General features: G+C 42.4%; 1 protein-coding gene across 1 annotated transcript; it reads left to right on the top strand.

The window, feature by feature from the left end:
* The first annotated feature begins 465 nt into the window (after positions 1 to 465).
* On the top strand, positions 466 to 23,166 carry LOC120036076 (C1q-related factor-like). The gene is made up of 2 exons (XM_038982540.1): positions 466 to 1,086; positions 21,340 to 23,166. The coding sequence occupies exons 1-2, from the start codon at positions 484 to 486 to the stop codon at positions 21,517 to 21,519; spliced, it is 783 nt and encodes a 260-aa protein (XP_038838468.1). The 5' UTR covers positions 466 to 483; the 3' UTR covers positions 21,520 to 23,166.
* The last annotated feature ends 3,351 nt before the right edge of the window (positions 23,167 to 26,517 follow it).

Here is a 26,517-nt window from a genome sequence, read left to right as displayed (position 1 = left end):
TCTATGACTACTCTCTCCGTCTCTCTTTCTCACACTCACTCTCTCTGTTTCGTCCTCTTACCATTCCTCTTGTTTCTCTCCAACACTCCTCCTCCTGAGTGTTCCTTCCGTTGCATCCTCTTTCTTTCTCCTTTTTCACGCCAAGAGTTTGGGACTAAATTCTGTATGTCGGCTCGTGTATGTGTGTGCTCCCTATGTGCGTCAGTGTGCACGTTGGTGAGCGAGAGTGTACGGGAACTACCTCCGTGTGAGTGAAAGCAGTGAGGCGTATCAGTGAGTGTATGTGGGTCTCTCTCTTACACTCACACACTCGCCGCTCCTCCTCCTACTCTTCTTGGGATCCCCGTGTCCCTTTCCTCGGTGGCAGGCTCCCCACACCCAGCAGTCACCATTTCCGCCCCAGGGAGAGCCACGCTGGCAGCGCAGCCCCTTCCCCGACTCAGCATCGGGAGGAAGACCCTGGTGGCGGCTGCCATCGGGGTCATGCTGGTCCTGGTGCTGGTGGTCCTCATCCCCGTCCTGGTCAGCTCCGTGGGCACCGACACCAGCCACTTTGAAATGCTGGGTACCTGCCGCATGGTGTGCGACCCCTACCTGAACAAGGGCACCACGGCCAGCAGCACCAGCTCCAGTGGCATCCAGGCGGAGGCCGAGGCCCTCAGCGACAACAGCAACATGCCCTCCACGCTGGTGCAGGGCCCCCAGGGCAAGCAAGGCAGGCAAGGTAAACCTGGACTCCCGGGACCGCCTGGAGAGCCAGGGCCACCGGGGCCAGTGGGACCCCCTGGAGACCGAGGGTCTGGAGGGAGGACTGGGATTTTGGGGTTGGGGGGGAACGGAGCTATCAGCACGGCCACCTACAGCACAGTGCCCCGGGTGGCCTTTTATGCAGGGCTTAAGAACCCCCATGAAGGCTATGAGATCCTTAAGTTTGACGACGTGGTCACCAACTTGGGAAACAACTACGACGGCATCTCAGGCAAGTTCATCTGCAGCATTCCTGGCACCTACTTCTTCATCTACCATGTGCTGATGAGAGGAGGGGATGGGACCAGTATGTGGGCAGACCTCTGCAAAAATGAACAGGTGAGTCAATTCACTTCTCCAAGTTTCTGTCTGTCTTATACTGCTCAGTCACTCAGCATAGAGGGATCTCATACGTTCTACCACTCATTGCTTACTGCTCTTTTTAATTAGCACTCCAGTGGTTTCTCTGCTACAGACTCAGGTCCCTTCTAAATTACAGATATCTCACCTTATCCCTTGATACTCTGTTGTGCTCTCTCTCCCTCCCCCTCTCTCTTTCTATCGCTGGGTGTCACCTGATGTCACTGTGGTAACTTTGTTGGTGGAAATGTAATCGGAGCTTCACAATCAAATTGCCCTGAAACCGCGTTATATTACAGAGGCTCTATTTCCGAGGAAACGGAAGGCTGGTGGGTAGCGGAAGCATCTGTCGTGCGCTCCCAAAACCCCCCTGAGCGAGCAGATGACGGTCACACAGCTGTGGCACCAAACGCGCCCAGAGAGAATGATATGTAATCTGGCGCGCGTTGCATAAATACACACTGACATTGTCCGCATCCCTCAAATCAAAGTACAGACAGTTTCCCCCTAAGTCAAATTTGAGAAGTTTGCCATATAATACTGGTGTAATTGTTTATTTAACTTGGAATGTAAAGAAGGTGAGAAAGGTGTATGTGCCTGACTTATGGAAGCATCTATTTGTCAGTTAGGACTAGCGCTATTGACTGAGATTTTTACGCAATTGTAACAAATCATTTATCTTTTCAGAAATAAGATATTAACCTGTAATTTCGGATCGTATTACTTTCGCATTTCTGCTTGTGTAGATTAAATTGATTAGACAGGGAAAATACATGAAATAAGTGGAGTCACAGGAGTGCGCACTATAGCAGATGCAGCTTTTAGTCAGCCGATATATATTTTAAGAATCAAAAAAATTCCCAGACAGTTCGTACCATTATTATTATTATTATTGCGAAAAGTTTAATTGTGAACCAAGAACGGTCTGCTTCTCTGTGCTCGATACATCTGTGAACTGCAGCAAGTCAGCAAGTGATGCGTTCAGACACAAATTACATTGTGCTACATTTAACTGTCGAGTTCACATATTTAATTACATGTAATCTAACGTTGTACTCCTGGAGAGACTCAACAAGACCGCAATTATCCAAACGTCTCGTGCGTAAAACAAGAGGATGACAGCAAGCCTACTTATCCGTCACAGTGTGAACAGACTGGAAAATGTAAGTGTTGCTTATTATGTCGGGTGTATATGGTTGATAAAACAAGGGAATATTTGCGTGACATTTGCTTGAAATAAATATAATTTGCATGATGTTTTCTCATTTTTTTTATTTTACGCATCACTTGACGGGTCTGGAAATTGATTTATTGCGCCCTGGGGGTGCTCTCAGGTACTCGAGTGTGTGAGACTCGAGAACTTTCTCGTCCAGCAAAGGCGGCAACATCTAAAGCGCAGGAGAGTATAAGAGAAGTATATATATTTTTACCATCAAGTCATTTGCAATATGCATCGAGGCAATCATAAATTATACAACAGCTTTAGCGCGCATCAAATATTTTGTGATTGAATATCCTCTTATTATCTGTTAATGACCTCTTGCGTATAGGGTAAAGGTCACATCACCCTTTTACATTAAATATTACAGCTCCATTAGCCTATAGTGTATCATCAAAATCTTCACAATTATCTTTCATTAAGCCCCATGCAATGTTTTTCAATACCCTAACAGCATGGTCTCCAACATATTGCTTTGTCAATTAGACTTACTTTGTTAGTTACTTTGTTGTTGTTTATTAGAGTTACTTTGTTTAATGTTAATTAGGCTACGTTCATTTTTTTTTGTAGGAGGTCTAAACTTTGTCTCCCAGTGTTTCTGCAGAACATTTTATTATTAACGTAAAGTATATCTGTTTTAATTATTACCCTGATATTACAGCACTTAAGTGGTTTACATGATATTTTATAATGGAATAAAACCTTAATATGTAGTTTACACACGGTACTGTAAATGTATTTGTCATAATGACTGAATACAACTTGTCCTAGTCGGCCAGTGTCAAAATGTTTAAGGTGGACTTCATCTGTAAGGTTACCTTATAGGACTACTGCTAACGCAGAGGTTAGGGTTTTGGGGGTTGAGAGCAACACAACATCATGCCATTTCTGTTGAGCACACACTTCCCTGCTATATTTTATGCTTTAACGGGTGTTTTGCCTAACACTTGTACTCATAATATAGTCGATTATTTCACAATTTACAGTCGGTTGCAATCTGATTCACGAGCACGCAACCCCCGCCTCTGACTCAAGACTTATGTGGACTTGATTGCAGCTATATTTTACATTTAGATGGGGATCTCCAAAGAGTCATCTGTTGTCAGTATAGGTCAGAGAGAGAACGCCCTCATTCTTTAACAAAAAGAGCGAGGGAACACTTTCTTTCATTAAAGGCATATAGATTTCTAGCAACTATAAAACACAATCTCAATTTAAATCTATGTAGGCCTGAGGGTATGTCTGGCAGCATATCTTACAGCCTCCAGGTTATTCATCGAATGTAAAACTTGTTGTTGTCAAATATAGGATAGGAAACAGATATATTTATAAAGTCTTTTTTTTGGGGGGGTGCAATGTTCTTCGCATGTTGCCATAGAGAAATATCCATCCCATGGTCACAGAGGGGTTGTTTTAATTGGTTAATTCTATTGTCAAACCACTTGAATTGGCCGTTGCTTACTTTTACAATTACAGAGAAAATATGACTGAAATGGAAGGAAACGATACAGGTACATTGAGTGTACAAATCATTAAGGACATCTGCTCTTTCCACAACAAAGACTGACCAGGTGAATCCAGATGAAAGATATGATCCCTTATTGATGTTACTTGTTAAATCCACTTCAACCAGTGTAGATGAAGGGGAGGAGACGGGTTAAAGAAGGATTTTTAAGCCTTGAGACAATTGAGACATGGCTTGTGTGTATGTGTGCCGTTCAGAGGGGGAATTGGCAAGATAAAGTATTAAATCAAATCCAATTTTATTGGTCACATACACATGGTTAGCAGATGTCATTACCAGCGTAGCGAAATGCTTGTGCTTCTAGTTCCGACAGTGCAGCAATATCTAAATTGTAATCTAACAATTCCACAACAACTACCTAATACACACAAATACATATGAGATGAGTAATGCAATATATGTAAACATTATTAAAGTGGTGTTATTAAAGTGCCTTTGAACAGGGCATGGTAGTAGGTGCCAGGCGCACCGGTTTGTGTCAAGAACTGCAACGCTGCTAGGTTTTCACGCTCAACAGTTTCCCATGTGTATCAGGAATTGTCTTCCACCCAAAGGACATCCAGCCAACTTGACACAACTGTGGAAGCATTGGAGTCAACATGGGCCAGCATCCCTGTGGAACGCTATCGACACCTTGTAGAGTCCATGACCCAATAAATTGAGGCTGTTCTGAGGGCAAATTATTCTATATTAGCAAGGTGTCCATAATGTTTTGTACACTGAGTATGTAATTGTAAAGAGTGCTGGGTCTGGTCTCTGTGACCAGTGAGGTCAGAGTTCTCCATCATCCACTAACATTGTGACATGAAGGCACTGTTACCAGAGCAACCAGGCAATTTTTCAGAAAGATAAATATAATTTCCGAGGCATATCTGTTGGCGGTTCAGTGTGGTGTTTTTGATCTTGTGTCTGTTGGACAGATACTGAGAGTGTGTCCTCGTGGGTAAGGCCTATTGTCCACGGCTGCTTTTGACATATCACCCCTGAGGCACCTGGAGGCTTCAGGCATGCCATGGAATACTAATGTAACATTGTAGGAAGATAATGCATGTGAGGGGTTCAACATAAAGGTTGGGGTAAATGTCAGTAACAATCTATCTGATGTACTGTACATTTTGTGTAATAGCTTTTATAGACTAGGCTACTTTCTATTGTCATTCACAATTGTGTTTTGGTGTGCTGGTGATATATTCATTTGAATGAAAACGTGATAAGATCACTGGACTGGACTAAAAAGTGATGAATTAAGTGAAATCCATTTCTGCCATGTTAAAGAGTGTCGACATGATAAGCATGGAGGGCAAGAAATCAAATAGACCAGAAAAAGTAGCAGTTTGCTTGCTACTGACACAGCTCTTTGCAGTCATTTTGCAAGTCTCACTATGGTTCCCTGAGTTCAACTCCTTTGACCTATCCAAGCTGACAAACTTCTCACCCAGCAAACCCAAGGAGAGGGGAGGTGGCGGCTACATGAAGGGCCTCTCCTCTATATATACTGTCTCAGACCACCATAATGTTTATGGGGGGTTGGTGTAAAAGTGTTGATACATAATAGGCGAAGGCGAACATATGTTCCTATAATGCACCTTCTGTTCCCGCTTCATTGTGTTCCTAAGAGGAGGGAGGGGAGGCACTTAAGTTAGACACAGGCAACGCACATCTCCAGAGACTGGGACAATGTTCATAAAGTGGTAACTGCCTGGCTAATGAAACATGTCTCCCTCCCTCTCCCTTTCAGCTCTCTTACCCTGACTCCTCACTCCTTCCTTCCACTTTTGATTCTCTCTCTCTCTCTCTCTCTCTCTCTCTCTCTCTCTCTCTCTCTCTCTCTCTCTCTCTCTCTCTCTCTCTCTCTCTCTCTCTCTCTCTCTCTCTCTCTCTCTCTCTCTCTCACCCTCTCTCTCTCTGAGCATAGCTTAAAGGGCGATGTAGCTTACACTCACTATAACAAGAAAATCTTGCTAGAAAGGTTTATCTGTGTGAGTCTGTGGGTCTGGTGTGGGTCTGTCTGTGGGTCTGTCTGTGGGTCTGTCTGTGGGTCTGTCTGTGGGTCTGGTGTGGGTCTGTCTGTGGGTCTGTCTGTGGGTCTGGTGTGGAGGTGAGACCCCAGTGTGTCTGTCTGTGTAAATTACAGTGAATGGTTATAAATGTGGGGTAACTCATGCTGTGTCATTGATGAAGTGGCCATAGGAAGGCTGATGATCCTAGAGCAGGGCTGTCTGGGCCGGAGCATTCATCTGCTCATTTAAGGCCGAGAGAAGCTGTGTAGGGACTAGGAGGCTGGGGAGGACTGGAAATAGCAGACAATGCCAGTATTCTATCATCCTTTGGCCTTGGTGCATCATGAAACTGCAGGTTCTCAGGCTCTAGCACTGCAGTTGTTCTGCACCCTGTATCATCTCCACCCCGGAGCCTTGCTGTTCTTATCTCCCTCTCCTTCTTCCCTCTCCCTCTTTTGGTTCTGTGGGTTGCATTAGGAGAGTGTCAACATTGTCCCCAGCACCTTGACACATTTCAAGCTACACCAAAGAGTTAGCTCCTCTTGGTAAGCAGGCAAATAGGATTCTATTTTCAGACTGGTGCACTTCATCTGCTCTCCAAGTTCCCTCTCCACTCCTCTCCTCTCTCCTTGGCTTCTTTTTCCTGACATTCTTTTACTCGCTTGACAACTATCTCCAACCAATCCCAATCTTCTCAGACGGATGTGTCAGAGTCTCGATTCCCTGAGTTGGAGACACCCTGGGAGACGAGGCAATGACAATAAAGACAAATCCATTGCCACGCTACTACAAATGGAGAGGAAAAAAATGAAAATAGGGAGGCGGAGAAAAGAGAGTTTTGTCATGCCAAAGAGCCTTTTTAATCGTAGTTTAGAACCTTGAACCAGATCCAGGATGTGTTTGTGCTCCTCCTCGGTTCCCGTCTTTAATATTGTTATTAATCCGCAGAACCGTTTCGGAGTTAATTAAAAGCAATGACGTGAGCGTCACTCTCTCAGGAGGGCCCTGTGTGAATAATCACTCTGTCTCCTTCTTTAATAAGCTCCAGCGTCCTCCGAGCAGCGCATATGGCTCTTCCCCAACAATTACTGCTCCCTGCTTCCCACCACGCAGGCGCACATGCAAAAACACACACCTGCCCCCCCTCACTGTGTACTGCCCTCTACAACTCCTCTGCTCTGTTCGAGCCATCCAAGGTGACCTCCAGAAGTACACCGTTTATGCCCATCCCTTTATTGACAATTTAATATCAATATGTGTCTTGATTATTATTGGAGACATAAAGTTTTGTTCTTGGAGGTTAACTTCAGGAATACTGTTTTGCTTAGAAAGCAAAAACACACTTGAAAGATTCTGGCCTGTAGTATAGAAACTAGGGGAAATCTTGGCACAGTCCGTCACTGGCTCTTTTGAATTGATGTATCCAAGTAGACACACGGTGCTGTGAAGTGAAGTACTGCGATTATCTTCCCAGACTGGTTTATTTATTTGTTTATTTGGATGCCCATTAGCTTTTGCAGAGACACAAGCTATTCTTCCGGGGGGTCCACAAAAAACACAGAACATGACAAATAACAAAACACTGATACATGGATAGCATAGGACAGTCACACACATTTTTAACACAAAGATATACAAACAATATAACAACAAAAACAACAGTCCCCACCATTCAATGAGATGTCGTTTTTTAAGGTCATTTTGTTGTTTGCTTGAGTAATTGGAGTTGGAAGGGAGTTCTATGTGATCATGGCTCTGTATAGTACTGTGCTTTGCCGTGAATTCATTTTGGACTTGGGGACTGTGAAGAGACCCCTGGTGTTATGTCTTGTGGGGTACATATGGGTGTCTGAGCTGAATGTTATTTGATTATGCAGACAATCAGGAATTTTCATCACAATAATATTTCTCATAAAAACTAGAAGAGAATCAGTTAATCTCTCGTCAACCCTCAACCAGGAAACACTGGCCTGCATGTTGTTGATGTTAGTTCTGTATGTGTGATTAATGGAGAGGTTTTATTTTTTTATAACCAAATCTCTATTTTTGATGTAAAATGTTATAGAAGGGAACAGATAATTGTTGATTTCACATGTTTTTTTGTTGTATAATGTTACAGATAAAGTATGGAATGACACAATTTCATGTGTTCCACATCTAACAACCTGTATCACTATACTGAGTGTTGCCGTTTGTAAAAGGACATATTTGGGTGTTTTTGGAACCTTTTTTCATGGTTTTTCGGTGCCCCCGTACTACACAACAAGGACGAGGAAGTGATTTAGTGTTTGGGGTAAGTCTTTCAAAAACATATGAAATCACACGAAGGTGTCTGGGCCCTTCTATAGCATGCCATTTACATCAAAATGTTTGATTTGGTGGCAAAAAATGAAACGTATCTTTTAATGGCAAGGTGCGCTGCCCTGTTTTGTGCCAGCTGCAGCTTTGCTAGGTCTTTCTTTGCTGCATTTGATCATATTACCAGACAGTAATCAAGATAAGACAAGACCAGAGCCTGAACAACTAGTACAGTTGATTGTTGTTAATAACAGACACACCCCTCCCCATCTTCACAATAACTTGTCAAGATGATAATTGACCATCTAATGTTATATCTAGGAGTTTAGCTTCCTCAACTTGTTCAATGGTCACTACCTTTATACACAACTCCAGATGAGGTCTTAGAGAATGTTTTGAACCAAATACAATACTTTTAGTTTTAGATGTATTTAAGACCAGTTTATTACTAATCACCCATTCTGATACTGTTACTCCTTATTTAGAATTTCAGTTAGCTCACTGGCTTTGGGTGCTGATATGTTTAGTGTGGAATGGTCCGCAGAAATAGTCATTCTAGCTTTGTGTAAGACCAGTGGCATATCATTTGAAAAAATTGAGAAGAGTAACGGCCCAAGGCAACTGTCCTGAGGGACACCACGCTGTATATACAGTTGAAGTCGGAAGTTTACATACACTTAGGTTGGAGTCATTAAAACTCATTTTTCAACCACTCCACAAATGTCTTGTTTACAAACTATAGTTTTGGCAAGTAGGTTAGGACATCTACTTTGTGCATGACACAAGTAATTTTTCCAACAGATTATTTCACTTATAATTCACTGTATCACAATTCCAGTGGGTCAGAAGTGTACATAGACTAAGTTGACTGTGCCTTTAAACAGCTTGGAAAATTCCAGAAAATTATGTAATGGCTTTAGAAGCTTCTGATAGGCTAATTGACATAATTTGAGTCGATTGGAGGTGTACCTGTGGATGTATTTCAAGGCCTACCTTCAAACTCAGTGCCTCTTTGCTTGACATCATGGGAAAATCAAAAGGAATCAGCCAAGACCTCAAAAAGAATTGGAGACATCCACAAGTCTGGTTCATCCATTGTGAGCAATTTCCACTATGCCTGAAGGTACCACGTTCATCTGTACAAACAATAGTATGCAAGTATAAACACCATGGGACTACGCAGCCATCAAACCGCTCAGGAATGAGATATGGTCTGTCTCCTAGAGATGAACGTACATTGGTGCGAAAAGTGCTAATCAATCCCAGAACATCATCAAAGGACCTTGTGAAGATGCTGGAGGAAACATGTACAAAAGCATCTATATCCACAGTAAAACGAGTCCTATATCGACATAACCTGAAAGGTTGCTCAGCAAGGAAGAAGCCACTGCTCCACAACCGCCATAAAATAGCCAGACTACGGTTTGCAACTGCACATTACAGATCATACTTTTTGGAGAAATGTCCTCTGGTCTGATGAAACAAAAATAGAACTGTTTGGCCATAATGACCATCGTTATGTTTGGAGGAAAACGGGGGAGGCTTGTAAGCTGAAGAACACCATCCCAACAGTGGCAGCATCATGTTGTGGGGGTGCTTTGCTGCAGGAGGGACTGGTGCACTTCACAAAATAGATGGCATCATGAGGGAGGTAAATTATGTGGATATAGTGAAGCAACATCTTAAGACATCAGTCAGGAAGTTAAAGCTTGGTTGCAAATGGGTCTTCCAAATGGACAATGACCCCAAGCATACTTCCAAAGTTGTGGCAAAATGGCTTAAGGACAACAAAGTCAAGGCATTGGAGTGGTCATCACAAAGCCCTGACCTCAATCCTATAGAAAACTTGTGGGCAGAACTGAAAAAGCGTGTGCGAGCAAGGACGCCTGCAAACCTGACTCAGTTACACCAGCTCTGTCAGGAGGAATGGGTCAAAATTCACCGAACTTATTGTGGGAAGCTTGTGGAAGGCTACCCGAAACGTTTGACCCAAGTTAAACAATTTAAAGGCAATGCTACCAAATACTAATTGACTGTATGTACACTTCTGACCCACTGGGAATGTGATGAAAGAAATAAAAGCTGAAATAAATCATTCTCTCTACTATTATTCTGACATTTCACATTCTTACTATACAGTGGTGATCCTAACTGACCTAAGACAGGGAATTTCTACTAGGATTAAATGTCAGGAATTGTGAAAAACTGAGTTTAAATGTATTTGTCTAAGGTGTATGTAAACTTCTGACTTCAACTGTATCTGATGTTAGAGAAGCTTCCATTGAAGAACACTCTCTGGGTTCAATTGGCTAAATAATTCTCCAACCTTGTGATGGCAAGTGATTTAACTTCTTATGGCTGCAAGGGATAGTATTGAGTAGCCAGTGAAATCGTGCCCATTTCAAACGGCCTCGTACTCAATTCTTGCTCGTACAATATGGATATTATTATTATTATTGGATAGAAAACACTCTCTAGTTTCTAAAAACGTTGGAATTATTTCTCTGAGTGAAACAGAACTCCTTTGGCAGCACTTTCCCTGACCAGGAAGTAGAATGTCAGAAATATATGCTCTCTTCAACTTCCTGCCTATACATGGTCATGACACAGGAGTCTACGTACACTCCATACGGCTTCCTCTGGGTGTCAAGATGACGTGAGAGAAGAAATTTTGTGTTTATCTTGGTCTGGGGTGGAATAAAATCTATTTCTTTGACGTGACCGTCCACTTCCGGTACTGTGAAGCACGCGACTTGGAAGTGCGATTGCCTTCTGTTTTGCTGCCGTAATGGATGACAACTATCTCCGGCTCGGATTTTCTTTGATACATGTGACCATATCATCGTAATGTATGTTTTTTCAATATAGTTTAATCAGATTATTGAATTTTTTTCGGGAGTTTTGCCGTGTTGCGTTCTCTGACTGTGTTTACGTTGGAGAGATCAGTGCCACTCGGCTAGTGCCCATGCTAAATGGAGAGGGAAATTTGCCATTCTGAATCCAAACAACGACTCATCTGGACAAAGGACACCTTGTTCAACATTCTGATGAAAGATCAGCAAAAGTAAGACCCATTTTATGATGTTATTTCATATATCTGTCGTGCATGTCAACTGGTCGTGGGCGCCCAAGTGTTTCTGGCTAATGTGGCTACGCTAATATAGCGCTACATTTTGTTTTCGCTGTAAAACATTTTAATAAATCGGAAATATTGTCTGGAATCACAAGATGCCTGTCTTTCAATTGCTGCACACTATGTATTTTTCAGAAATGTTTTATGATGAGTATTTAGTTATTTGGCGTTGGTGTCTGTAAATATTATGGCTGCTTTCGGTGCAATTTCTGATTGTAGCTGAAATGTGAACTATGATTTATACCTGAAATATGCAAATTTTTCGAACAAAACATATGCTATACATAAATATGTTATCAGACTGTCATCTGATGAAGTTTTTTCTTGGTTAGTGGCTATTTATTTCTTTATTTGGTCGAATTTGTGATAGCTAGTGATGGAGTAAAAAACTGATGGAGTAAGAAAAGTGGTGTCTTTTGCTAACGTGGTTAGCTAATAGATTTACATATTTTGTCTTCCCTGTAAAACATTTAAAAAATCGGACATGTTGGCTTGATTCACAAGATGTGTACCTTTCATATGCTGTATTGGACTTGTTAATGTGTGAAAGTTAAATATTTAAAAAAAATATCTTTTGAATTTCGGGCCCTGCACTTTGAGCTGGCTGTTGTCATAGGTGTACCGACCTCGGGCTTGCAGCCCAAACAGGATAAAGCGATAGCAAGTGAGTTTCTTCAATAACAATTTATGATCAATTACATCAAAGACTGCACTGAAATCTAACAATAAAGCTCCAACTATCATTTTATTATCCATTTATTTTAACCAATCATCTGTCATCTGAGTCATTACAGTACTAGTTGAATTGCATTGTATTAGGTCAAACACAATATTCCCCATCGGTTTACTAAGAACAGGCAGCAAACTGATTGGGCGGCTGTTAGAGCCAGCAAAGTGTTCTTTACTGTTTTTAGACAGTGGACTTACTTTAGCTTCCTTCCACGCCTGTGGATACACACTCCTTTAGGCTTTGGTTCAAGATAAAGCAAATGGGGGTGGCAATACATTCTGCTACCATTCTCAATTGTGTCCCATCAAGGTTGTCTATACCTGGTGGTTATTGATGGATAACAATAGTTCTTGCCCATGATATCATTTAAGGTACTCCAGAGTCTTTTTACATTGTGTTTTATGTCATTTATCTTGGTTTGGTAATATCATTTCTTCTTCTTTTTGTAGACAGTATGTCAACCAATCAGCTGAGCAGCCTGACTTGTTTGCCACCGCTTTTGCATAATTTATTTGAACCATACACTTTTTAAATTCCTCGTTAAGCCAGAGGGCTCTAACAGTTATCACAGTTATTTTCTTAACAGGTGCATGCTTATCAGCAATTGGCATGAATACTTTAACAAATACTTCCAGTGCTGCATCTGGATTAACTTCCTCATACACATCTTCAACAACGGAGTCCTGAGAAAACATGTTGTATGATCTCTTATAAATTACATTGATCCCAGTTCCCAGTTTGAGGTGCAATCCCCTTATCAGTCCCACATTGAGACAGCTTATTAAGAGTCTGTTTCTTGTGTTACTTGCTCTTTATTAAATGTTAATATGCCTTTATTATTGCTAATAATCATGTGATTAAGGATTGTCCAGTAATACATTACTTATAATGTTTGAATAAGAAAATACTTAATTAAGGCCTAATATATGGCTAATAAGACCTAATTAAGGCCTTATACGCTACTTATATACACACTTATAAACTACAAATTATTGGCTAATATGTGTACCTTAAAATAAAGTGTTACCATATCGGTATATCTGTCTCATCAGCTAAACAGTCTACTCAACACTCTGGTGCTAAAATAAAGCCAGAGAATATCTTTGGGCTAGGTTTAGGTTATTTAGCAGTGAGACTGAGGGGCCGCTGTTCATCTCTGTATGTCTTCAGGAACAGAGAGCCTCTGTCTAGGGTAGACGGAGGTGTCTGGGGTAGGGAAAGGCGAGCTGCCCTCAGCCCTTGGTATCGATCCCACCATGTGCGTGCGTGTGTCTCTGTCTGTCTGCGTGCATTCATGCATGTGCCTGCATGTGTGTAACCCGTTCCCACTCTGACAGACCCAGGATGTAGTCTATGACCCCCACTCTATAATCAGCTGGAGGGGTAGCAGAGGCGGCCCTCTGGCCTTGATTTGCTGTGTAATTGGACATCGGATTTGACACTCTGCCGAGTGGAACATTAGAAGCAGCCTAATTAGGTGCGGTAGGACTATTAAATGAAGATTTGCCCATGTTGTTAAGAAATACCACACACATTGGAAATGTCAAGATGACACCCGGCTGTCATCGCCAACCAACGGAAGAAAATCTATCACTTATCGTAAAAATTTCCCAGAGGAAAGCAAACACAATCCCCATACTACTACTTCTCTCCAACGCCATCTTGTCTTCAGCCTCTCTGCGGCCGTGTCCCTCTAAATAGCAGAGCAGCAGCCAGACCTCGCTAGGACTTCATCTCCACTGTCATCTCCGATTGAATAGTTTATGAATAAGTGCTGTAACATCCCCATACATTGAAACACAGGAATCTAAAATAGCCTCTGGGTTTCCATCTGGAGATGACTGACTCCTGCATGACATTGGTGTTGACTCACAAGGCTCCTTCATTATAATGAGAGCACATACGGGGGACGGGAAAGCGCCCATGGGCCTGTTCTCATGTAAACATCTCTCTCTAAGCCCTGACATCTCGCCATCACCCAATTCAATCCATTCTGATAACCCCCAACCCCCTCTCTCACAGCACAGGGAACCCTCATGTTAATGGCTCCAAAGTGACTCACTCTAAGTTACTGTATGTGCTTAACAAGGTGGCTCTAACCTCTAAACATGAATATGGGAGATATCAACAGTGAGATATCAACAATCCATCCAGCCAGAAATGATGAATAGGGCACTTCATGAAAAATGCATGCGGCAGCAAAACGTCTGAACCTGTCTCTCCTTCAAGACTATTAACACTTTCTGCCTAAGCTTTGCCTCGTTAGGGAGGTTTCTCACACTGCAAAACCCTCCTCTCAATATCCCATAATACGTTGTGTTGCATTTCAAACAATAACTGTTTTAAAAAAATTCATAGCGACTAAAATAGCTTGCTTTATGTTGTGCCAGGGTTCAACGTGTCACCAGCTTCTACCCTAAAAACACGGTGTTACCAAGATGCAGGGAGTGAGTGGGGATTGAGACCGAGCAGTGCTGAAAGTTGAGCATTTCTCACAGCATCTGACTGACAGGAGTGAGTCACAAACAGGCAAGAGTGGCTGGGCCACACACAGGTCAGAGTTGACCCTTCCCCCTCTGCCTCTCTCTGTTTCTCCTCTCCTCCTCCTCCCCTTTCCCAGTGATAAGTCTGTGCCAATACATCAGCATCACAACAAGCCAGAGGATTTAACAGCCCCATTGTTATCACTGTTGCCCCATCCATCGCCTCTGTGTTTTGTTGTGTCATTATCCTCTCGCTGTAATACATAATGCATTTCCGTGATGACAAGCTTTGATTTGCCTTGACACCCAGTGGGAGGGACACTTTGGCATTACGTAAACAATTGTATAAACTGTGGAGAAGTTCATGCAACGAAAGGCATTCACGTTACCAGGAAAAAAGCCCTGAAGGTACAAACAGTACAGATGCAGTGATTAACGCACAAAGCCTTTCTCTCCTTCTCCTTGACAGATGGTGGCTCTCCCGTACCTTCTCCTTCTCTCAACAACGTATCATGTATTTAATCATGTTTCTACCACAAATACACCAATAACACAAAAGAGGAATGGAAGTTTTTGACACCATGACAACCTTGCTCAGAACAACAGCTGACACCAAAAATCTGTGGGGCAGCGGTCTTTTGACTAGGTTTGTGTATGTGTGTGTGTGTGTGTCTTTGAGCACGCGCAAATGTGTGTGTGCGCGCATGTGTACCTCTGTGTGCGTGAGTGTGCGTTGGTGGTGTGGGTTAGGAGATGTGACAGGGTTGTGACAAGGTGGCTAAGCAGCCATCAGGCATGCGGCTCACGGTTGGGTGTTCAAACCCAATTTGGTGGCGGTACACTTGGATTTAGAAAGAGGCGAGTTTAAAGAATGGAAGCGTAATGGTGAGTCAACAAGTCCCTGCCAGAGAAACGTCAGAAGCTGTCCTCCATCCAGACATGTCCTTGTCACCACTACTGGAAAGAACATATCAGTGTCCAAGAGTGTCCAAGAGAGGAGGGACTGTTACTCACCAGCAAACAGCTAGGCCAACAAGGTCCTATTCCAGTACAATATTTCAATGGGTTGTTTGGACCTTTTGTATCGGCAATCAAGACAACAACACAACACCAGGCATTTCAGCTGTTAGCCATAGGATAATGCAAAATGCCATCGCAACTCAACATGATTCCCAACTCCGTAGGACTAATCAGTTTTAGCAGAGGACAGTGAATATGCAAAAAGCTGCCATCCCTTCATCTCAGAGGCCTATTATAGGTACGAGTGCTGTCATTATTGATAAACTCCACATTCATATTCAAATGCATTCAGAATGCGAGCGGAGTCGGGTGGAGTGATATTCACTGTGGAGTCTGGGGGGGGGGGGGGGGCATTATCTATTAAGCTGAAGCAGCCCAGCCTCAGCCCTCAGCTCCCATCTCTCTCTAGTGTTCCAGTACCACGCAGAGCATTATTCAATCAGAGACATCACAGCGACAATGTGACGGATGCTAACATGCTTCAGCAGCCACGGCAGGGGGAGACGAGACAGCGTCAGACGACTCTGGGGCCATTTGCATTCACTGGAGTAGGCTAGGCTGGCCTGGGCGCTCACGCTTTGTTTGTTGTGTCAAAAGTTCCACGTCGTATTCTATTTTGAGGCCATGCTCTGCAAGTTGCCGTTTTGTTCTCTCTTTCCATCTCGCTGCTTCTTTTGCTCACTCCCTCTTTCTCTCTCTTTCTCTCTCACTTTCTAAAGTCTAACCTATGGCTGTCACGCTCGTCGTACGAACTGGAAGCATACTCGGACCAACGTGCAGCGTGATCTGGGTTCCACATCTTTATTTAGTGAACCGCACAAAACAATAAAGCAAGAACGAAACGTGACGACAATGGAGTGCTGACATATAACTACCCATAAACAAGATCCCACAAAAACCAGTGGGGAAATGGCTGCCTAAATATGATCCCCAATCAGAGACAACGATAAACAGCTGCCTCTGATTGGGAACCATACCAGGCCAACATAGAAATCAACACACTAGATCATTCACCCTAGTCACACCCCGACCTAACCAAAATAGAGAATAAAAGGCTCTCTATGGTCAGGGCGTGACAATGGCCCTGACCATAGAGATGGACAATGAGTTGTTCCGAGTACAGTGTGAGGGTAAATGATGTGGCTTCTCTGTCGTTGTGTACAACAGTGACCAAGTGAAAGAAATAGAGAATGAACAATGAATTGAGCAATGAATGACAGTTTCAATCTCAATTATTTAATATCACTACAGCGTGGTCAGATTCTTTGTAATCAATAGTTGCTGAGAACAAATAAATTGGATTTCTACTAGCTTAAGGATAGTCCTTGGCAAGTTGACTTCCTTAACTTTCTAACATAAGGAGTTGAAGCTAGTCATATCACACACCTCTGATACCAGAGGTCCCAGAGTTCAATGTGAACGCAATAAGATAAATATTTGAAGAAGTTTCCCCATTTGAAGAATCCCCATAGACAGATCCAACCAAGTCCCTATCCGCCGCCCACATCCGGCACCAAGCAGCAACCTTCTAATAAGAGCGTGTTGACTTTGTGTGCTCAGGGCGAGTCATCTCATATTAATATGCAGTGGACGACTGCTGCTACGGATCAGGAGAGAGAGCTTTGTTTGCACATCGATATGAGCCTTAAGATTTAATCAGGAAGGTAAACAATGAAAAAAGACTCATAGATGCCTGTAGTACATTGTGCCATATATAAACCTACACCTTTAAGGCTGGCTTCAGCATAACTGTTTGGCATAGACCTTCATAGCATTACTCAGAGTACTTCACCTTGAAAGTATTCTCCGATATGGCAAATATCTCCATGCAAGCTGGAATGTCTTAGCTACAGACAACTGTTACTGAACATTCCTCTTATTCTGGCTGAGAATAACAGCCACAATTACTTTCTTCCTCTGTTGTGAGAAGAGTGGAACAGACAAGAGGGAGATAAACTAAGGAGAAGGCTTCATGAAATCACTGAGATTTCACAGATTCTCATTATCGTGACTGTCTGATGGTCAGCAGGGTGCTTCATACCCAGCTGTCAAAGAAGTAGGCCGATTCCAAAGGACTGGCAAGGCTTCCAAGATGCCTGAATGTGATGAAAGCGATGAGGCACTGATGTCAGTAGATCAAATGCCGCTCCATGTGAAATAGGGTATTATCGTATTGTCTCCATGATGAAAAAGTTCAGCTTTTCCGTCTGTCACAAGACCTGCTAAAGAGAGGGGATGACAGGCACATGAGGTGTTAGCAGTGGATGTGTGCCCTATCAATGTTGAAAATTATCTTGCCAAATACAACAGGTGTATACTTTACCGTGGAATGCTTACTTACAAGCCCATTCAGAGTTATGTAGAGTTAAAAAGACAAATATTTTCGAAATAAAAAAGGAAATAGTAACACAATTAAATAGCAATAACAAGGCGATATACAAGGAGTATCAGTACCGAGTCATTGGGCAGGGGAACGAGGTAGTTGAGGTAATTGCGGTAGTTGAGCTATTCTCAACTCTATTTCACATCCCCTTTGAGAAGCTTTCCGTTTCTCTCTCACTCAGTTCTAGTCTTTCATAGTTTCTAAAGACTTTCATAGACCGCCTTTGGAAGACTGGACAAATGTTTTCCCAGCTTTAAAGGAGAAGAAATATGACCATGTTTTTTCATATTGGTTGATTTCTTAAAGCCTTTAAAGCCTTTTATCCTTCCTCTGACAGTTGTCATTATGCCCGCGATGATGGGACGTTTTCAGTAAATTCCGTGATTTATTGATCATGCATTGTCAGTCACATCATAGCTTAGCTTAGACAGGTTTTTAAACACAATGTGTCAAATCAATACATGTATCTCTCAAAACACTTTGTTCAGCACTGACTAGGGACGGACTCAAACTCTGTTATTTGATTAAATTGAATAGACAGCTTCAATGTCCCTGCCTGTTGCTTGTAGTGACTCACAACCCATCATAGTTATTGGGCATTAGTTCACTTTGCTTTCATTGAATTAGCTTTCATTGAATTAGCTTTCCATTGAATTAGCTTTCCATTGAATTAGCTTTTCATTGAATTAGCTTTTCATTGAATTAGTTTTTCATTAAATTAGCTTTCATTGAATTAGCTTTCATTGAATTAGCTTTCATTGAATTAGCTTTCCATTGAATTAGCTTTCCATTGAATTAGCTTTCCATTGAATTAGCTTTCATTGAATTAGCTTTCATTGAATTAGCTTTCATTGAATTAGCTTTCATTGAATTAGCTTTCCATTGAATTAGCTTTCATTGAATTAGCTTTCCATTGAATTAGCTTTCATTGAATTAGCTTTCATTGAATTAGCTTTCATTGAATTAGCTTTCCATTGAATTAGCTTTCCATTGAATTAGCTTTCATTGAATTAGCTTTCATTGAATTAGCTTTCCATTGAGTTAGCTTTCATTGAATTAGCTTTCATTGAATTAGCTTTCATTGAATTAGCTTTCACTGCATTTTCACAATGTGCATATTATGTTTCCCCAATTAAAATGTCAGTCAAATTGTCAGATAATGTCACGTTCCTGACCTGTTTTCTGTGTTTTGGTATGTGTTTATTGGTCAGGGCGTGAGTTTGGGTGGGTAGTCTATGTTTTCTGTTTCTATGTTGGTTTTGGGTTGCCTGGTATGGCTCTCAATTAGAGGCAGGTGTTTGACGTTTCCTCTGATTGAGAGTCATATTAAGGTAGGTTGTTCTCACTGTTTGTTTGTGGGTGATTGTCGTCCGTGTCTGTGTCTGCGCACCACACGGGACTGTAGCGTTTGTTCGTTCGTTTGTTATAGTCTGTACCTGTTCCTACGTGCTTCGTGTTATATGTAAGTTCTTATGGTTTAGGTCAGTCTACATTCGTTTTTGTTATTTTTGTAATCCTTCCAAGTGTTTGTTTTCGTGTTTCGTCGTTTGCTTTAATTAAATCATTATGTATTCACAACCCGCTGCACTTTGGTCGAATCACTACTCCTCCTCTTCGTATGAAGCTGGCTGCCGGGCGGCACACTAGATCTGGGACCCTGCCCATACTTTAGATTCAGATCCAGAAGCTTTTTAGAGAAGGAATGCATGGGAAAAGAGTAGTTTGATTGAGTTTATGACAGCTGTGTTTTACATTGGAGAGATTATAAAAGATTCTTAGCTACAGACAATATCTGAGTTTATGGCAACTAAATGTATATCTCAGATGCTTTGGTCTTCCAAAATGTATGGTGCTGATGCTATTTATTTAGGCCCTTATCTTTGTGTGCTTGTGTACTGGTGATGTGATGTCTCAGTGCAGTACAATACTGCTGCACTACAGTTTCTTTTTGTAAAACTCTACATGAATGGTCAATGGTTAGCTTTAAAAAGTATTTATTTCTGTCGCATGCACACATGCACGCGCACACACACACACACATGCACACGCGCACACACACACATGCACACACACATGCACACGCGCACACACACACACACACACACACACACACACACACACACACACACACACACACACACACACACACACACACACACAGAGTTATTACTGTCAGGGCACCCGTTTCTCACTACACCCCACACCGTTCTCCCAGGAGAGAAGAGAACGTTTCAGATGGAGCTTAATTAGCCAGGACCAGAGGTCAGGGAGATCCAGCTCCAAATCCTCAGACTGCCAGGCTGCCTGGCAGTACCATACTCACCACATAGGCTACGGCCAACATAAATGCAATTGCTCTGGTAGATTTACAGTAATTTATTAATTCAATCACACATACAACATATCTTACTTTCACAGTATTTTCTCATTCGCTAAAGAATAGGGATTTATTTTTCACTTTTTATAAGTTGATGTCAGGTGGGTGTCCTTGATGTATTTCACTGTAACTCCTCAGTTGTTCCCTCTACACTCTACAAAGGGTAAGCCTTTTTGGCTTGAGGTAAAAAAAAACATTTTGGTTCCAGATAGAAGCATTTTGGGTTCCATGTAGAACCTTTTCCACAGAGGTGGAACCAAATAGGTTCTACCTGGAACCAACAAAGGGTTCACCCATGGGGAGCGCCAAATTACCCTGTAGCCCTTTCCTGCATTCGAATTACCTAATGGCATCATGGGTGGAATGGTATTCATATTTTTCATAATTAATAAACATTATATAGAAAAAAACTGCAGAAAATCCGTTATTCCTGTATAAAAAATGTTTTGTTATATTTCAGTCTTCTGTGATGTATATAATGTGTAATATTGGGATACAAACTGAAAAATGTAATACATTTCAATTCTATATTTGACATGATACAGGTGTGTTCTTTTTCTAAGTCCATAACCATGTGTGTGAGGTGTCTACTTTTGTTTCAAAGTAGATTTGTTTAAGACTACCAAGAAACCCTCCGTGTGACCCTGATTTCGCCCACTGCAGTAAAAGCTTTTAAGGTTCTAGATGGTACTTTTTTATTTCTAAGTGTATAATAGAAACAGGTCACCAGGAGAGTGAGACCTGTTGTTGGGTTTCTTAGAATGTCTACTCAGGTGGGGAACACTGAGCAGCGCTTTGAGCAGAGACAACAACCACCTGACCAGACACCCCAGTCCACCGCCTTCAATTCATGGCGGAACATTCAATGACAAACCAATGACAGCCTATTAAAATCATGTTGTGGTGTGTGATGCGCCAGAAGGCTACTGACCCGTCGCTTGTTCTTTTTGTGAACAAGGCAAAATCAAAGCATGACAACAGAAATGACTTCCATTTCAGAGCAAATGAGTGCAGTACGTTTCTCTAACCCATACATCCTCTCTTTCCTCTCCTCTCTGGTCCAGGTGCGAGCCAGTGCCATTGCCCAGGACGCTGACCAGAACTATGACTACGCCTCCAATAGCGTCATCCTCCACCTAGACGCAGGCGACGAGGTCTATATCAAGCTGGACGGGGGCAAGGCTCACGGCGGCAACAACAACAAATACAGCACCTTCTCTGGGTTCATCCTCTACGCCGACTGAACCCACGCAGGTGGCACGTCCAGAGAGAGAAAGACAAAGTAAGAGAGTAAGAGAAACAGTTGTAATGAGGGAAGGAAGGGGTTAAAAGCCAGAATGCTTTCTAGTTTCCTGGTTCTCTCCATCTTCACACCAACCTCTGCTTATAAAACACATCAGCCCCAAATCAAGGTTCTCCAGCTCAGCTCGGCCTGCCTGCCTGTCTGCCGTGCTGTGAGGGAGGGAGGGAGGGAGAACACGATGATAGGGGAGGGAGTAGTGAGGGGTGAAACTTGGTAGAGAGAGGTGCCCTCCTCATCAGAATTCTAACCTGTCAGTTGCTCCTTGCTTTCCTCCTCCTCAAACTGGAAAATAAACCAACTAACGCCAAGTGGATCCGGCCTCATCATCTTCTCTCCTTAACAGTTGGCTATATGGACTCTGTTGACTGAAATTGTCCTATCTTGTCGTTGTGTGCTTTTCCTTAGAATGTCAGTATTTTACTTTTGTAAAAGATACTACTACATCGTATATTTACACAAAAGAGGATATTAAAAATATGTTTGTCCCTTGTGAGAAAAAAAACTTGATTTTGAGAGAATGGTTTTGTGAGATGTTGATTGTGATTCAGAAGCCTTTAGTTGAGAAATGGAAACAAAAGGTGTCATTATGGTTTCTAACGGTATATGATTTCTTGCATTTGACAGCTGGCGATCACATGGTGTTTGTTTATGGGTGATGTCAGCTGTGGGAACACAGACCTGGTTTGTGGCTGAATGTTATTCATGCATAGGATGTTATACAGATACAACATTACATTTTCCTTGTCCCATCCAACGTATCTAGAGTCTCTATCCTTGCCCCTTGTCCCATCCCTATACCCCAATCCTATTTGTCTATACAGGGCCAAAGTGGGTTGAAAATAGACTAAAATGTATATTAGATATTCTAGTTAAGTAGATATCCTCCACCATCAATGAAGCCACATATTCAGATTCTGAGGTAACCTAGAGAGAGAGAGAGAAATTGAGCGAGAGAGAGAGAGAGAGAGAGAAATGGAGAGAGAAATGGAGAGAGAGAGAGAGAAATGGAGAGGGGGGGTGGGAAGTTTTTATGGCGAGGCAGATTTTCTGTTTCAGTGTCTGAGGCTTCACTGGATGTAATTCGTCATTAGCTGCATATTCACTGATACATACAAGCATTATGGTAATATTTACTCAACATGGCGGGCTGACAGCTTGCTTAAGAATGAAATTGATTGGGTGAGTGAGTGACTTGGCTTCTTAGCATTGTGTGTATGTGTATGTGTGTGTGTGTGGGTGTGTGTGTGCGTGTGTGCATGTGTGTGTGTGTGTGTGTGTGCGTGTGTGTGCGTGAATGTCTGTGTTGGTGTGTGTGCGTGAATGTCTGTGTTGGTGTATTTGAGTGTTTGCATCAGAGCATGCGCCGTGCCATTGCTACATTGTTGTTTTTCTGTTAATCTGTGCTACAGCCAATGACAGATATTTTACTCAGCAGACAATGAGATTGCATTACGTAGGGAGGGGAGCCTCTGTAGAGATGATGATAAGAACAAACAGCTTGTAAATGAAATCTATGCTATGTTTGTCTATCTAATTGTATCTTTTTGAATTGTTGAATACATTTAAATAATAAATGGGATTTTCGGAGTCACTTAACTCAAGATAATTATTTTACCCCAAATGCTCTTATTGTGGTGAACTATTTAGAGTGCCAAATTCTCTCAAACAACGTTGGAGGCGGCTTATGGTAGAGAAATTAACATTAAATGATCTGGCAACAGCTCTGGTGGACATTCCTGCAGTCAGCATTCCAATTGCACGCTCCCTCAAAACTTGAGACATCTGTAGCATTGTGTTCTGTGACAAAACTGCACATTTTAGAGTTTTATTGTCACCTGCACAAGGTGCACCTGTGTAATGATCATGCTGTTTAATCAGCTTCTTGATATGCCACACCTGTCAGATGGATGGATTATCTTGGCAAAGGAGAAATGCTCACTAACAGGGATGTAAACAAATTTGTGCACAACATTTGAGAGAAATAAGCTTTTTGTGTGAACGGAACATTTCTGGGATCTTTTATTTCAGCTCATGAAACATGGGACCAACACTTTACATGTTGCGTTCATATTTTTCTTCAGTATCGTTTAAACTTTCACCAAAAATTATATAATAATCCATGCATACATTTTACATATAGGTGGCCCCTGGGAATCGAACCCACAATCTTGGCATTGCAAGCGCCATGCTTTACCAACCGAGCACCAGAAAACCAATTGTCTGTTTAAGCAAACATGAAACAGATCCTGTTATAAATGCCTTCTCCTCTCTCTCTCCTTCATATCAGTCTAACCAGAGATTATTTGGGATGATAGGTATCAGGGAGGCAAGGAGGGGGGTAGGAAGGGTGCACCCCTTCCAATATCCTCCACTCCTCTCCTCTCCTGTGGAGATGCTATGGATCTGAAAAGGTGGGCTGCAAGATAAAGTCCATCTGACTCCAGCGAAGTCCGCCAGCGCAGCAGTGGAATAAATCTACTAAATATAATGCTCATTTTAAAAGCGAATGACTCCTGAAGGAACACCACAGTCTGAGATCTCAGCCTATACTCACAGATACTCATCAACAGCGGAACCATTTATCCACCGAAGAAGGCTAGAGGGGGAGACAGAGAGAGAGAGAGACAGAGAAGAGGATGGAGAGACTGAGAGGGAGAGAGAGAAGAGGATGGAGAGACTGAGAGGGAGAGAGAGAGAAGATGATGGAGAGACTGAAAGGGAGAGAGAGAATATGATGGAGAGACTGAGAGGGAGAGAGAGAATATGATGGAGAGACTGAGAGGGAGATAGAATAGGAGCAGAAGGTGTTGTGACAGAGACAAATGTAGAGGAGAGAGGAAGAATGAATGACGGAGAGAAAAGGTAGAGGGGGATGAGGAAGACATGAAAAGGGGGAGGAGGGTGGGAGGGAGAGAGATAAAGAGAGGACTAGACAGAAGGATAGGGATGGGGGGGACTAATATACAGTAGATTGGGTCTGAACAGAGAGAGGGAAGTGGATTGCTTTTAGGAGTAGAGTGGGAGGGGTGGACCATCCTTAGACTAGGAAGGAATGGGATATGACACTGGCAGGCAGAAATGTTGGTCTGCTCTGGTTCTTGGGAAGGCCATCACCGCCTCTGCAATACATGCTTCTAGTTAATAATAACAGTGGTGCTAAAACATAACCACATCTATGGGAGAAAAGTCAACAAAAATTCCTATCAAAATCCTATTATAATTTGCAGCTCCCTCTCTGTATATAACCTGCTTACAGTACACTCACCCTCTATGGCTCTTTTTCTCTCATCTCTCCCTTTTTCTCAGCTGTACCAGTCTTTCATTTGTTCTGACAAACACAAGGGTCAGAGAAACACCCAGTTGTTATGGAAGCATCCACAAGCCCCCAACCCACAGCCACCCAGCCCAGCCCAGTCAGCACGGCTCTGTCTCCCACAGCCCCTCCTTCAGACTCCCCCCATCCCCAGTCTCCTAGTCACCCTGACTCTATCTGCTCCTGCCTCCGTACATGATTCCCTTTGTCACTTTAGGCCACAGCCGAGGAAGAAGCCTTTTCCAGTTTTCCCTGGATGGGCTGAGGCCGCCAACACAGGTGTACTATCCAGTCAGTCCCCTTTACACGTGTGAGAGAGAGAGAGAGAGAGAGAGAGAGAGAGAGAGAGTAGGAGAGAGAAAGAAAGAAAGAGAGAGAATGCGCAAGGCTGAGAAAGAGAGAGAGAGTAGGAGAGAGAAAGAAAGAAAGAAAGAGAGAGAATACGTGAGAGAGAGAGTGAGTGAGTGAGTGAGTGAGTGTGAGAGTGAGAGTGAGTGTGAGAGTGAGAGTGAGAGTGAGAGTGAGAGAGAGAGAGGGGGGGGCTAGCAGGTTGCGGACTCCAGGGCCAAGGTTTCTACCCTGCCTTGTTGTTCCATTTCTCCGTCTCTGCTTTCTCGGAACCATATTCACGATCGCTTCACAACTTTACTTGAACAAACTCCATACCACTCTAACCTTCATGCTGCAGACCTATTCTTCACTAACTATCCCTTTCTTTTCCTACAGACACCTTCATCTTGGTAAATGCATCGTCACATTCATAATGCTCCTTTATGGCTGCAGCCTGAGATACGCAGCGCAGATCACAGAAGGTCATGGTGTACAGCATCACAGTTTTTCTCTCCCTCTGAGTGAACAAACTACAGTATTCTCACATGATGTAGCTACCACCATGTCTCCAGAGAACTCACTGAGAACCGACATAAAAAGACACAAACAAACATCCGACATGCCTTTTGTCTGTGACCTTTCAAAGCTTAGTTTCCCCTAGTGTTATGCACAAGCCCCTCAGAAAAGCAATGACACACTTTAAACAGAGATCAAGCTATCGGTCCTAATATTGTGATTACACTAACGTTTGGGTAGACATGTCAACACACACAGAGCGTTCTCTCAGATCTGTTTAGCTTTGAAGGTGAAAATAATAGAATAGACTTTGGTACAGTGCCTTCAGAAAGTATTCACACCCCTTGATTTTATAAAAACATTTTGTTGTGATACAGACAGAATAAAAAATGTATTAAATTGAGATTTTTTGGGCACTGGCCTACACACAATACCCCATAATGTTTTTCGAAACTTTTACAAATTAATAAAAAATGAAAAGCTGAAATGTCTTGAGTCAATAAGCATTCAACCCCTTTGTTATGGCAACCTGAAATAAGTTCAGGAGTAAAATTAACAATTCACATAATAAGTTGCATGGACTGTGTACAATAATAATTTTTAACATGATTTTTGAAAGACTACCTCATCTCTGTACCCCACACATCTGTGAGGTCCCTCAGTCGAGCACTGATATTCAAACACAGACTGAACCACAAAGACCAGAGAGGTTTTCCAATGCCTTGCATTGGAAATGGAAGGGCACCTATTAGTAGATGGGTAACATTTTTAAAAAGCAGA

This window comes from Salvelinus namaycush, chromosome 3 (genome assembly GCF_016432855.1).
Source record: "Salvelinus namaycush isolate Seneca chromosome 3, SaNama_1.0, whole genome shotgun sequence".
Lineage (NCBI taxonomy): Eukaryota > Metazoa > Chordata > Actinopteri > Salmoniformes > Salmonidae > Salvelinus > Salvelinus namaycush.
This window is presented reverse-complemented; position numbering and strand designations above follow the sequence as displayed.